Source organism: Mustelus asterias, chromosome 25 (genome assembly GCF_964213995.1).
Source record: "Mustelus asterias chromosome 25, sMusAst1.hap1.1, whole genome shotgun sequence".
Lineage (NCBI taxonomy): Eukaryota > Metazoa > Chordata > Chondrichthyes > Carcharhiniformes > Triakidae > Mustelus > Mustelus asterias.
Window position 1 is genome coordinate 53,865,521 of NC_135825.1, and position 15,309 is coordinate 53,880,829.

Here is a 15,309-nt window from a genome sequence, read left to right on the forward strand (position 1 = left end):
GGAGTACTTTGTGTGGGGTCCTACGCACTCAATTAAGAAAAAAAGTAATGAATAGCTTCAGTGTGTAGAATTACCAAGAGCAGTGGACTGAGATGGTCGGACCCTTTCCATTGAGGGAAGATTTAACAGGGTGTGGTACTACCAATTAAAAAATTAAAAATCAGAGAACGAAGAGAGCGTTTACGAGAAATTTCTTCACACAGTGAATTGCTGGAGTGTGGATTGTTTTGCCGCATCTTGGCATATCTTTTTGCTCCTTTCATCATATATCTCCCATTTTTCACCCCATCACAGACGTTCTTTTGGTTTTTTTCCACCCTCCCCACGTGGCTGACTTAAAACCTATTCCATTACTTTTCCCAGTTCTGATGAAGGATTACCGAAACATTAACAGTTTCTCTCTCCAGAGACGCTGGCAGTCTTGCTGAGTATTTCTAGCAGTCTGTTTTTAACACCCCTTTTCCAAAATTAAGAATGTGTCAATTAAGCTAAGTCAATCAAATATTTCAATATACCAGCCTCCTGAAATGCCAACAGCAATTTTGTTCTGCGTGGGGAGAATCTTGCAGCCAATTCCAGGAACAATGTTAATGGTGCATCATAACACATACAAAGATAAATATTCATTCTTATTCGATTAATAATGAGCAGGGAATAAAAATAAATAACATCTCCTGGATTCACATGTGACTCAAGATCATCCACAATAGATACAACAGCTTCATCACAAAAAATAGATTTTGCATTAAAAAAGTTTCTGTACATTCTTCCTGTATAATACAATCGCAAAGATGTGGTCCATTCTGAACTTAAACTCTGACACCTTGTTAAGATTATAAAATTACTTAAACATTCATTACATTTTTATAACTGCTCAGACTTTACAACACTGAGGGAAAAAAAACTATAATATTTAGTATGAGCTAACAACCTTAAGCTGTATGTAAAATTATTCACACAAGTTAAATAAATTGACATTTCTTTAATTTAAACCATTTCCAAGTATTTACGTTTGGATCAGTTCAGTGCAGCAATTAGCCATGTACATACATACTTCCATTTTCAAACATTTTCAAAAGTCTACCAATACATACATTTTCAGTGGATTACACTTGCTTCTATTGATGGTGACTCAAGAATATCAAGCAGTTTAAAGAGTACACATATTAAAACCAATTTCAACATTTACTGGAGTTTTTATGCATTTTAATGACAACTTGGGAGTCTTTCCTCAAGTGTGTACTTTAGTGTCTGATTTTGTTCAGCTGTTGCCCACTGTTGGATAGGGAGACTAAATTTGCAACTTATTTGGCATGCATATCCTATACTGTTGCAGAACATCTGGGGGTCTGAACAGCCTTTCATATTTGATAGGCTGAACTGCAACAGTAAAAAAATTAAAAATGCTAATTTTGCAATGGCCAATGCTGCAAACAATTTACTAATCTGTGGTTTTTGCCATTTTCTGCCTAAACTTGTAGATTACTCAGGAAACCCACACACGGAAATGTTAAAACACTAAGCCATGAAAATGTCCATGACCGAGACTGCAAAAAAAAGAGAACTGCATGTAAGAGGAGCAGCATATGAAGAGAAGGGAAAAGTACAGCATTTGAAACTGATGCAAAATATTTGTTCGGACTTGCAAATGCACAATTCAAAATCTTTATTTGAAACAGTCTCTTCAAATATGCAAAGGCTCAGACCTCCATTTGTCACCACTCAACTTATACCTAGTATTTTATACATCTTTTAAAAATAAGCATTTAGTCACCACCACTTTCTTTTGATTCAGTATTTTGGGAAGTCCAAATGGCTTTTCTCCTAAGAGGGCTATAGACCAGATTAGCGTAGAAATCTTCAAGATGTATTTGCCTACAGCATTCATCTTCATTAACAGCCGCCCTCATCCTCAGGCTGCAGATGGTCACACCATGGGGAAACCAGTTTGATGCGGTGTTCCAGAAATACCACTAGTGTTCCCTTCAATCTGATGTTCCTCAGTACATCCTCAGTGCTTTTGGTCAAGACATTACAAGGTAGGGAATGAGACCCCAATCATCAGCATTAGCATTGGATAGAATCAAAACAAAAATAACCTCAGGATCAGTAATTAATGTTAAAACTGCAGAAACCATTTCACCTTTACTTTCTGTTCACATTCTTACCTCAGCCTACTTGGTTCTAGACCTATGGCCATCCCTGTTCTAACTGCCTCGTTCCACCTCCCGTGTTTTATGTTCAACACCATATTGCGCCAAGACGCATAGGAATTTAAAAGTGTTTAAAAATATTGTGAACAAACTTTGCTTAGTTCCAGAATGAAATGCATTTTGCAAGTATGAGAAATTGTGTGCTGTGCTTTCAACTTTGGGAACTACAGGATCAAATGTCTAACTTACACACACCTTAGGTGGGTTTTTCTTTAAGGACAAAAACATTGGGCTTTCTAAATACCAAGGAATACAATGTACTCTGTAATATTAGCTTGCCATGCAATCAGATTTTGGTGTTTTCCTATTATTTAATAAATTCCACCTCACTAGGTTTCTCCCAGACACCACAACATTTTTGCAAAGGCGGCTTGTTCCTAGATCTCAGCAGCTCTAGCAAGCATATAAAAACAACCTGGGCGATTAGCTTTCTTCCTTTCTTTTCCTGTGAGGGAACCCGTACTTTCACTTTGTACCATTCATGCTCTAAATTGGATTAGGAACGCACAATGTGGGGAATTCCAAGCACAAACATGCCCTACTAGTCCTTGAGGCAGAAAATGTCTGAACCAAAACCACAGTACGATCAGTGTGCTCATCTAATGTATTATGAACTGGCATCTGCAACAGATACAATATCACACAATTCTCTTTTATTACTAAGCATCAATGGAATTACTGGCAAAGTACCATTTGTAGGTGAATATCACTGCTTAGCCTGCCCAATGACACAAACTAGCTCCAAAATAGCACATTATAAGGGTGGCAGTTCTAAGACAATATTAAAAATAGTATTGCTAGTGTAAGGAAGGGAACATTTGCTACGAATACATAGAACCACTGGCAAAAAAATGCCAACTTTTAGGAAAAATATATTTGAAAACAGGAGAGACTTTCTTTTAGGTTAAACAATGTAATTGAATGGATGGTTTTGGATATCTAACAAACTCATATTGGATGTAGGAGACATCAGTTTTTTCAGCACATATAAATGAGTAGTTGACATGTGATTTTGGATGCTTTGGTGAACATGAAATCATCCATTTAACAGGTCATCCACACATAGCAAAACCCATTAGTGCACAATATGTTTACAATCAACTGGAGTCTGGAATAAAACATCCCCAACAAATTGAAAACTTGCCATTTTTGTTGGCATCAACTATAATTGAGAATGTGACTTCTAAAATTAGACACAAGCTTGATTAGAGACTTTTCAGTGTTAATTTAATAAACTTCATTTGTACAGTATGGAAAAGTCTCCAATTGATTGTGCTGTCATAGACTGCTCCCATTCTATGGTGAGTTACACTCATCTTGCACCCAATCCTACTCCACTCATGCACTCTCCATGTGGTACTCCGCAGGTTACAGAACAAACTCTCACTCGCACAGGAAAAATTCCAACAATTAAGATGCTTTGAACAAACGAATACAAAATAATTTTTTTTTACCTTTTGCTTAAACTACAGTCGCTCAGTAGGCAAAATAATTTGAACATGGCTTTGTGTTTAACTACATAATTATTCTGACAATGTCATCTAAAAAATCCATTGTTTTTTTAAACAATTACAGCACTCTTTAATTTAGCATTCACACATGCATACATTGTTTTGAAACAACCAGCCATCATTTTTCAGTGTTGGGTCAAAAGGGGGGTGGGGCCATAGCAAAATTGCAGAGTGACACCAAGACCCACAGAGGCTGCTGGACAATGGCAATACCCGTTTTAAGACTGACCAAAAGGATAAGGGCCATGGAAACCCTGAAAAGAAAAAAAAGAAGAGTGAAAATGTTTTCCTTAGCAACAGAAGCAGAATTTCACGGGAGTAGTGTGCTAATATCTATTTCCACTTAAAGTAGGGCTGTAACGAAGCTTCAAATATTGACATGACTTTACACATTTGTTTGAAAACAGAATGTCTACCAAGCTCGTATTTCGACTTCCATTTCTGCCCTTGTTGTTCTTTCATTCTCCCTCTTTCTCCCTCCATCGCTCCACCTCCATTCACAATTGAACAGAAGACAGAAGAAGCCAACTGAAAATGCTGAAATCTCAGCGAGGTGGCTTCAGTTCAAGTCTCAGGTTCAAGTGACCTGACATTTTTTTTCTAGGGCCAATTTTGGCAGGCTTAGTCACGTGACCTGAGTGGTATGGAGTATTCTTCCATTGTCTGCTGAGAATCCTAATGAACAACATCTGGGTAGAAGATAAATGACTTCATTGTCCAAAACAGTCTCAATAATCTTAATCATTAATTCAAAAGCCAATGCACAAAAATAATTTGAAAGGCTTCGTTACCGCTCTAACCTAGAACAATTACCGCTTAACCATGCAACCTTTTACAACCCATTCGAGTCGGCAAAGTATGGTTCTGAATGATATAACAAAAGTCAACCACTTTATATCCATCATCACAACAGGAAGTTAGAACAGTCTCGTAGGCTGAAAGGAAAATAAATATAAAGGGAGTTGCAGGCAAGCGGCACAGTGGTACAAGCTTGTTGGAGCTCCAAAGCACTGCAAGCCAGAGTCATGTTGCCATAAGGTGAAGCTCGATTCTTAACTGTGCCATCATGAACAGTAGGCACTGATCCCCTCACCGAGTGAGTCAAAACAAAAATCAAGAGTGTCAAATGACTTGTGCCACTTTGACATGTCATCTGGTAACTGTCCAGCATGATTGAAGGCGGCCAGAGAGGCAGTCCACAATCCATCCCCCAGGAAATGTAAAGGACTTTTAAAGGGATGGCGGCGGGGGGGCGGGGGGGGGGCGGATAGGAGAGGGGCACGTGAAAGAGGAAGAACAGTTATCAACTTCCAGGTTAAATTATAAACTGAGCTCAACCATTCTCTCTGGACCAGAAAAAAAAAGCTAATGGTGTTACACCAGCAACAAGATGTACAACTTTTCTGGCCCAAATTCACATTCCTAAACATATCTTAAAAGTATTCTTGACAACATTCACTGCTCAATGCCAAATAATAAACACGCCACTAGCAACTCAAAGACAATTTATCTCTTTAAAAGATGCTTTATATTTACTATGAAGGAAATATGGCTGGCAGAGATACAAGGCAGCAACTTATGAGTTACTCTGAAAACTTCTGAAGCTTCACTCACAGGTTCATGACAATAGAAACCCTCCGTTTGATTTCTGCCTTGTATCTTGCTGCCAGTCATCCATCACCCCATAGAACTGAGGCCATTCCAACTTCCTATTTGGATGTGGTGGCATTTGTGTAATCAACATTTCTCTGTGGCATTCTGTAAAGTCAAGCACACACAAAATTATGATTCAAAGACACAAAGAAAAAAATTAAAGATTCTATTAAAATGTCACCTTAAAAAATTCACAGAAATGAGTGCTGGACTAGGAATTTCAAAATCCAACAGCCAGATTCAAAGTATTTTATTTTATACAGCTGAGCTTCTCAGTGACCTGCTAAATTTAATTGTATTCATAGCTCCTTCAACTAAAGCCATCAGCCACACACTGCAAATTACCCAGGCATATTAATCCTTTTCCAAACTCAACTGCAAAAGAATCTGTCGTCCGAGTTATGAATGACTTGACTATTTCCATGGCACTGGTATTTTGTGTTGAGTTTGAAGACAAGGGGTGGAGAAAGTCAATAATCCATTCAGAAGTAAATAGTGACGAACATCCTTCAAAGTTAAATATTTGATACAGAATTATAATCTTTATTGCCTGACTGAAAAAAGTCCTCAAAATCGAATAATGGGAGTCCCATCTTACCCACGATCAAGTGTCTTTGGAGGCCTCCATCTCCTCAAAAACTCAAAAATGCTGTTGCCTCCCATCATCACAGAATATATGCTTCATGTCACATATTCTGAAAACAGAAGGAAAAGCAGCAATATTGAGCTGCAATGCCCCACAGTGTGCAAGAAGCACAACAATAAGCTTACCGTTCCTTCAGCTTTATCAGAATGCTTTCACAGACTACAATTATATAGAAGCACAGAGAGAAGTATTCAATAAATGGTGCTCTCAAGATAGATGGCGTTATACACTCTAATTATCTCACATCCTCTTCGCAAAGCAATTCAATAAAATAAGTGCCATGCTTCTACCCTACCAATGCATACAAACTCTCCAGAAAGCAGACAACTGAATCGGTTACACGTAGAAAAAAAAATTCAGACAATTCTAGCTTCATGACATTATTCCTGAAGATGGCACTGTTCACAAAATGCAGTTAACAAAAGAATTGCTTGCAACTGTTCACCGAACCCAGCAATTCTTAATCAACATCATCATGGATAACTTCAAGAACTACAAGTTATTATAGATCTTTGCACCTTGCAATATACATCATTGATCCATATCCCTCTTCCGCGACATCACAAATTTGGTATTATTTATGAAGATCAAACACTAACATGTCCAATTCTTTGTGAACACAGTCAGAGTTTTAACAACACCAGGTTAAAGTCCAACAGGTTTATTTGGTAGCAAATACCATTCGCTTTCGGAGTGCTGCTCCTTCGTCAGATTCGTCAATTCTTTGTGACCAACATACAATCAATCACAGCAAAGATCATAAACATTAGTGCAGAATAAATATATCCATCAATTGTTTTTACAAGTACCCCATAGCTTAGCTCGAGGTTTTTCTAATTCCGCCATGCAAGTTAGACAGAAGAGGAGAGTTCTGATTTGTCTGCGCAGAGTTAGCCAATTTTAGCCTCAGTAACAAGAGGACACATTTGCCTTAGATGAAAGGAAAAACAAAAGGTTCACCCCTACCAGTACCCAACTGCTCCTTCTCAAAAATGCATGGATGGGGAAAGGATCTGGTTTAGCTATAGCTTCGCTGTAGTTCAATAGCCAGCCAACCAAGGTTCAAGATAAATGGGGGTGGCAGGCAAACTCATCACCAAAACACCACCAGTTGTCCGCATAAAAGACTGGGACAAGAAATTCAAGGAAGGCCACCCTTGCTCTATACATCATGGCTCCACTGGTTTGGTGATTATAGGTACATGTGCAGGGAGCAAGAAAACTGCAGGCCATTTAATTGGAGGAGCAGCAAGCGTGCGAGACAGAATCTGAGAGGAACATCGCCTCCAATCACAGGTTCCATTTCTCCCAAGCTGTTGCTCCATCTCCACCAAACACAGGCTCCCTCTTTCTCAGTCTTGCTGCTTTTCCAGAGACAGAACCTATGAAGGGTGGGAGTTAGGGAACCAGTTATTGGAGAAGCTGGAGCAATCATCTTGACCCACTCAATTCAGACATTCTACATTCTCCAGGGCCACTGTGACCAGTTCAAGTTGAACTTCTGACATCCCCTGGGAGCAGGCACAGTCTAGGAAATAAAAACAAAAGAAAAGGGATGGAGGCAACCCTGAAAGCCAGAAAGGAAGCCAGGGAAAGCTCCTGGAGGGAAAGCTCCTGGTTGCACCAGGAACTTGGGCAGCAGCCAGAGGAGAGAAGGTCCATCACCTTTTAATTGTGTGGTGACGGTAGAGGGGGACTGGAACGGAAATAATAAGAGAACCATGCAGATTAATTTTATCTTCTACTAATTTACCTAAACTGCTTATGCTGATCTGTTTCTTTTCTTTGTAAATAGTTGGAATTTTAGAAGAATCTGATCCTCATTTATTAATGTAAATTGGGAATTATTTTTATGCAATAAACATATTGGGTTATCACGGTAACTTTCATTTTAATCAAAAATGCTGTTAGACTATGTGTTTTCTCTGGTCTTGTTTGAATCACTATTGTGCAAGCCATGTGGCCCCAGCTGCCAACTATACTGGTCACAGTTGACACAAGAAATGGCTGCTTTAGATGAAGTATGACAATACGACTGCATCCATACGGATTGGAACAACCAGATGAGCAATGGCAGTGCACACAAATTCACAGAATGTTTTTGGGATAATTTCTTATAACCAGCATGTTCTGAAGCCAACCAGGGAGCAGGATGTATTAGACTGGTATTGTGCAACAAGGTAGGATTAATTAATGACCTCATAATGAAGGTGCCCCTTGGTAGCAATGATCATGATGAATGAATTTTACATTCAGTTTGAGGGAGAGCAGAGTGTGGATCCAAAATTAGTATTTTAAACTTAAATAACAGCAACTACAAGGGCATGAAAGCAGAGATATCTGAAGTGAACTGACAGTTTAGGTTAAGGTCAATAGAGATGTAGTGACAGACATTTATAGGGATATTTCGCAATAAATAGAACATATACATTCCAGCGAGGAAGAAAAATTCCTAGGGGAGGATCCATCGTTTGGGGTTACTTAAAAAGTTAAATATAGCATCAAACTTTTAAAAAAACATATAATTGCACAAAGATGGATGGCAAGACAGAAGAAGATTGGAGGGAATATAAAAAGTCAGCAACAGATAACTAAAATATTAATAAGGAGGGAAAATTAGAATGTGAGGACAAAGTTAGCTCGAAATATAAAGACAGATATGAGTTTCTACAGATCTTTTAAAAACAGAGAAAAGCAAGCTCTGGCCCTATAGAAAGTGCATCTGAGGATTTGGAATGGATAGTCGGGCTATGGCAAATGAATTAAACTGGTATTTTGCATCTTCACTATAACGGAAATCAGTAACATGCCAGAATAGCTGTAAATCTTTCTAAAACTTCATTACATTCGGCACTCTCTCGTTTCCTTCTCTATGAATGGTATGTTTTGTCTGTATAGCACACAAGAAACAATACTTTTCACTGTATGTTAATACATGCGACAATAATAAATCAAATCAGGAAATGGATGAGAAGAAGGAACGCAGGAAAATTACAAACAACAGGAAAGTGGTATTGAGTAAATTGCTGGATCTGCGGACTGATAGGTCCCCTAGTCCAGATGGACTTCACCCTAAGATCTTAAAAGAAGTGGCTAATGAGGTAGTCAATGCATTGGTTTTAATTTTCCAAAATTCTCTACATTCGGGGACTGGAAAATAGTAAATGTAACTCTTTTATTCAAAAATGGAGGGAGACAGAAAACAGGAATCTTGTCAGTTAGCCGAACATTTGTTATAGGAAAGATGCTGGAAGCAATTATTAAAGTTGTTATTATAGCAGAGCACCTGGAAATTCAAGGCAAGCAGGCAGAGTCAAAGGTTTTGTGAAAGGGAAGTCGTGTATAACCAATTTATTGGAGTTCTTTGAAGGAGAAAGTGCATCAGGGGAGATAATAGTGGAAAGTAAAGAGATGGTAGATGAAGTGAATAGGTATTTTGCATTGGTCTTCACAAATAACATCCCAGAAATAGCTGTAAATCAGGAACTAGAAGGAAGGCAGGAACTGAAGAAGATTACAATCACAGGGAAGTGGTTCTTAAATTGTTGGGACGGTGGGTCCGAATGGATTTTATCCAAGGGTCGTAAAAGAAATGACGAATGAGGTAATGGTTTTAATTTTCCAAAATTCATTAGACTAAGGGAAAAATAGCTAATGCAACTCTTTTATTCTAAAAAGGTGGGAGACAGAAAGCAGGAAACTATAGGCCAGATAGCTTAACATCTGTCATTGGGAAAATGTTAGAAGCTATTATTAAAGACCTTATAATAGGGTACTTAAATAAATGCAGGGTAATCAGGCCGTGTCAACATGGTTTTGTGAAAGAGAAATAGTGTTTAACCAAATTATTGGAGTTCTCTGAAGAAATAACTGGTGCTGCGTTTAAAGGGGAACTGGTAGATGTAGTGTACTTAGATTTTCAGAAGGGATTTGATATGGTATCTTATCAAAGGTTATTGCGGAAAATAAAAACTAATGGTGTGGGGGGGTAACATATTGACATGGATAGAATATTGGTTAGCCAACAGGAAACAGTAGGTGTAAATGGGTAATTTTCTGGTTGGCAGCATGTGTTGAGTGGTGTGCCACAATGGATCAGTGCTGGGTTTACAATTTATATAAATGGTTTGAATAAAGCAACTGCTAAGTTTGCTGATGGCACAAGTTGTTAACAGGATACAAGGCTACAAAAGGTTGAGTGAGTGACAAAGATACAGCAAATGGAATATAATGTGGAATCTTGGCAGGATGGATAATAAAAATTAGGCATATTAGGCAGAGGTACCTGGATATCCTTGTGCATGAATCTCAACAGGTCAGCGTGCAGGTACAGCAAGTAATTAGCAAAGCTATTAGAATGTTCTTGTTTATTGCAAAGGGAATTGAATATAAAAGTAAGGAGATTATGTTTCAGTTATATAAGACATTGATGAGACCACATCTGGAGTACTGTTTACAGTTTTGGTCTCCTTATTTAAGGAAAGAAGCAAGTACATTAGATGCAATTCAGAAAAGGGTTACTAGATTAATACCTCAAATGGGCGGCTTGTCTTAGGAGAAAAGACTAGACAGGCTAGGTTTGTATCCATTGGTGTTTAGAAGAGTAAGAGGCAACTTGTTTGAAGCATTTTAAGATCCTGAGGGAACTTGACAGGGTGGATGCCAAAAGAATATTTCCTCTTGTGGGAAAATCTAGAACTTGAGGTCACTGTTTCAAGATAAGAGGGTACCCATTTGGAACAGAGATGAGGGTCGAGAGACTTTGGAATTCTCTTCCTCAAAAAGGTGGTTGAGGCAGAGTCCTTGAATGTCTTTGAGGCAGAACAAGATAGATTCTTGATGAGCAAGGGGGTGAAAGGTTATCAGAGGGAGGCAGCAATGTGAAGTCCAAGTGAAAATCAGATCAGCCATGATCTTATTTAGACTTGAGGGACCAAGCGGCCTGCTCCGAATTCATATGTTCATGAAATTGCGGTTCAGTGGCAACCAACTCCTTTAGAAGAGGGGGGAAGGATTTGGCAAACGCCCTGGGCAAAAATGAAAGTATCAACAAAGTTACAAAAATTCCATTGCAAAACATATGCCCGTCAGAACTGGTCAAACTAAGAGCTAGAAGCACTGAGAAACCCTTCCCCTTCTACAGCAACAGAAAGGAAAAGGGAGGAAGAAGAAAAGACAAGAATTTAAAATGGAGTGAATTTACAGAGCTCACTTAAAATTACAGGCCAAGATTGCAATTAGTCTTATTCAAGTCATGTTTGCTGACAGAAGTATAGGGCACCTGTACAATACAGTCAAAATATGTTAGAAGCCAATCCTATGATGTCTTGTACTTTTCAAAAATCTGACGAGAAGATAAATTTGCTTAATATGATCCAGAACAATTTAAAACAAAATTTAAAAATGGTTAATTATAAAATGAGAAAAGGAGTAAATATTTTCCCAGCATCCTGGTACTGGATCAGGTTTAAGTATGCAATAAAAGATACTTAATTCAACAACAAAAAAACAGGCCAGATTTTTAAACTTGACGGAATCCTGGCCTCCATTTGTCATTATAAAATAGACCACATTACTGGATTAGGCTCTTTTTCTTCAAAAGTTCAGAAAATAATTGAATAGCAAATGTATTTTCTGCATTAAGAGGAAAAAGGCATTTACCTTTCATGTACTCAATACATGTATACGTATTTCACAACGCATGTCACAAACAATGGATTTTTGAAGTATAATCACTATTATGTAGGCCATCACAGCAGCTAATTTACTCACAACAATGTTCCACAGACACCGTGAATAAATAATCAGATAACCTATTCTGGGTGGCACTGGTTGACAAAGAAACATTGGACAGGACACTGGAACATTGAACAAGGGTTCTTAGTTCTACGGTGGCAAAAAATGCATTTGAAATAATGAGTGGTGGCTCACGGGCACCTCCAAGGCTCCCTGGACCTTTATCAATATATCAACAGGTACGCCTGAGACTAATCAGCAGCCAAAAAATATTTGCTTTAACCTGGTTTCCTCAGATGACTTGGCAGGAATTGAGTGTTCTATTTCTTCCCAATTTCCTATCAGAAGGGTGTAAGTGAGATGTGTAAGTTGCTTATCCCAGCAGAAAGTTAGGTACGCCTTTAACAAACCAGATATAAAAAAGCAATGCTTTCTGTTTGTAAGCCCCATCATTGTATTACAGCAAGAAGACACCAGCAGCGTTAATTTACATTCTAGGAATTCCAATATATTTCAGTGACATTGTCCACTGTGCATTCTTGGAGTTGTGAACGATTAAAGTGATATATAATGATGTATGCTGGGAGTTTGCTACTTGCATGAATTACTTCACTGAGGGACGTGGGAGATAATGCAGAACTGAAGACCAAACCTTTTGAGGGGAAGGACAAATATATACTCAACTCAAAACAGGATTGCGTTTACACTACAAATCTTATTTTCAGTACAATGCCTTCTGACAACATTAGATAGCGGACAATCGGGACTCAAAATGTAATAAGTTGAAGCCCCCCATTCGAGGGTTTGAACAGCCAAACTAGGCTGATTCTTCAGTACAAAATTGAAGACAGTATTGCATTATCAGAAGTGCCTAACGAGATGTCAGATTGAGGTCCTATCTGTTCAGGTACATATAAAAGGTCCTAAGGTACAATTCAAAGAAAGCTGGGATTTCCTCGTGACCTGGCCAACTCAACCAATTTAGACTAATTGGTTCCCTCTCTTGTCTACGATATTTGGCACCTTGCTGCAAGCCAAATGGATGCTTCAAACAGCAAACATAAAATGAAGAAAGTTTTTTCATTAATGACAAACTGATACATAGTTCTGCGTGTCGCAAAAAACCTGAAGAGCTGTTTATTATAGAATAATCCCGTTAGAAGCTTTAGAAATTTGATACATCTTATGAAAAGGTATGAAACTTTGTGGGGGCCTCAATTTGTTGAAACTCAGAAGCTACAAGTTGGGGCACAGGAATCTTATATTTAAACTTTGAACCCAAGAGCAATGGCTCACCCTGTAAACAAGTCATTTACCACCAAGCCATAGGTCAGGAACCTTCTGGCTTCAATTCCTATTCTGTAGTTTGGCTCTCCAGAAATCAGCTGATCTAAGGCAACAGGCAGGACTTAGCATTCCTGGACGTATTTTTGGGTGGGTGGTGGGAAGCATGGGGAGAGAACAAAGGGAAGAAGACTATTGATCACCCTGTATTCTCATTCTTGGTTGCTATCCAATTACCTCATTGGCAAATATAGCCATATAGATATAGTACAGATTCATATTAAGTTATGGTGCACTCCTCCCATCATTGACACCAGGCTATACAGCCTTAATAATCTCGGTTTACACACAAAAATTGGCTCGCATAACTGCAATCACTGAATTATATTCCCACACATTACCCATTTGCCAGACAAGAGGAGAAAAGTTGCATCTTTCTTTTGAAGTGAATTAGTAACAGGTACTTTGCCATTTTATCTCCTCAGAAGGAAAACATTTCCAGCTTTGAAACTAATGTGATTACTTTAGTTTCACAGCACACCTGGTGTACCAAAGCAATGTTAGAAATCACTGCTCAAGGCTTTTCATTCACTGAAAGCTCTAATTTACCGATGGTTAAAATTCCCAAGAAAAATGAATGAATAAACTTATTTACTTCCCTTTTACAAGCTCATAGAAGTTTTAGTTCATTATCCCAAAAGATTAGGACTAGATTTTTCTGTCAAAATATCAGTGAGGCTACCAGTGCTCATGGTTATTTATGTGTTGTTATAGCAACTTCAAAAGGTGAAGCAGAAGCATTATTATATGCTAATATCTAAAATTGTTCAAGTTGTGTCGCTGTGCCATTAGTTTTAAAAATGAATTGCTGTCGGCCCTACCACTGGCATGCACTAAATATCATGAAGTTGCTGCAGTTGTGTGCTAGATACACACTAAACTCACCTCAAACTCTCAATTTCAAAAGCAAGCACTCTGAACAATGTAATACTCATTAAACTACTGTCAATCAACTGATCTGACATAGAAAATTAAGTATTACAAGGGCAGTCTCATTCCTTAATTATTACTCAAGATTTCCTGTGTGTCATTTTCTGTCCAACCTTACTTCCCTTCTTACTTTTTCTCTCTGTACAAGTCAACAAATAATTCTTCAGTCATTTTAGTTTATCTTTTAATTTAACTGGTTAAGGAGATGCCCTGTTCATTCTGATACCAGATGCTGTTAACAACTTAGCAATTTAATCATTTCTTTACAAGCTGAAAGGTGCAGAGGTGTCTAACACCGTACACGTTAAGCATCCAGCTCTGGTCAAATATGGCAAATTAATTTATAGAGAAACAGTGCTGGAGATTTGAACATATCTATGCTCCCACTACCTAGGTCAAACACTCCAGAGCAGGTGTAGCACAAATCAGATGCAACGAATGGTAGTGACCAATAATGCACCTTAATTCAAACCTTAGAAAAACTCTCCGACTGTACTTCTCCTTTGCTGTCAGCTTCAGGGTTTTAGACGCCTATAGCCAGTGATAATATTTGAAATATAGAGAATTTTTGTGTAATGGATAAGTTCCCATTAAGAACGGAATTAAAACTCTCCAGCATATTTAGTTTCTTTTACATCGAGGATTAAAAACAAAACTGTGTTCAACATTACGAAGAAGATTTGGAATTTTTCTTACCCTAAATTCTGACAATTTGCAATGATATAACAACTTCAACAGAGAAAAGTCCCAAGACACTGCACAGGAGCATAGTCAGCAAAAAACTGATATTAAGGGTGAGATACTCAGAGGGAAACTACAAACTTGGTCAAAGAAATGGGTCTCAAGAAACCACAAGGAGATACTGAATTGGGGCGGCACGGTAGTACAGTGGTTAGCACTGCTGCTTCACAGCTCCAGGGTCCCAGGTTCGATTCCCGGCTCGGGTCACTGTCTGTGTGGAGTTTGCACATTCTCCTCGTGTCTGCGTGGGTTTCCTCCGGGTGCTCTGGTTTCCTCCCACAGTCCAAAGATGTGCGGGTTAGGTTGATTGGCCAGGTTAAAAATTGCCCCTTAGAGTCCTGAGATGCGTAGGTTAGAGGGATTAGCAAGTAAATATGTGGGGTAGGGCCTGGGTGGGATTGTGGTCGGTGCAGACTCGATGGGCCGAATGGCCTCCTTCCGCACTGTAGGGTTTCTATGATTTCTATGATTTCTAATTGGCAGAGAGATTTATGGACAGAATTTCAGAGCTTAGGCCCTGGATGGCTTATAGTAA

At 38.6% G+C, this 15,309-nt stretch overlaps 1 protein-coding gene across 3 annotated transcripts in view; it reads right to left on the minus strand.

Annotated features, from left to right (window-relative positions):
* ilrun (inflammation and lipid regulator with UBA-like and NBR1-like domains) overlaps positions 1-15,309 on the minus strand; it is a 78,148-nt gene that overhangs the window by 19,495 nt on the left and 43,344 nt on the right. The window contains exons 5-6 of one of the 3 annotated variants that reach the window (XR_013495481.1): positions 5,339-5,482; positions 968-3,978 (exon numbers count right to left, since the gene is read on the minus strand). The exons of 1 other annotated variant lie outside the window; for it this stretch is intronic. Coding sequence is in view for 1 of the 2 variants with exons in the window: in XM_078197797.1 (XP_078053923.1) it covers positions 3,943-3,978 (36 nt within the window). In the remaining variant the exon portion in view is untranslated. Of the gene's footprint in view, positions 1-967; positions 3,979-5,338; positions 5,483-15,309 lie in introns of those variants that run through there. One more of the 3 variants, XM_078197797.1, reaches the window with a different exon arrangement.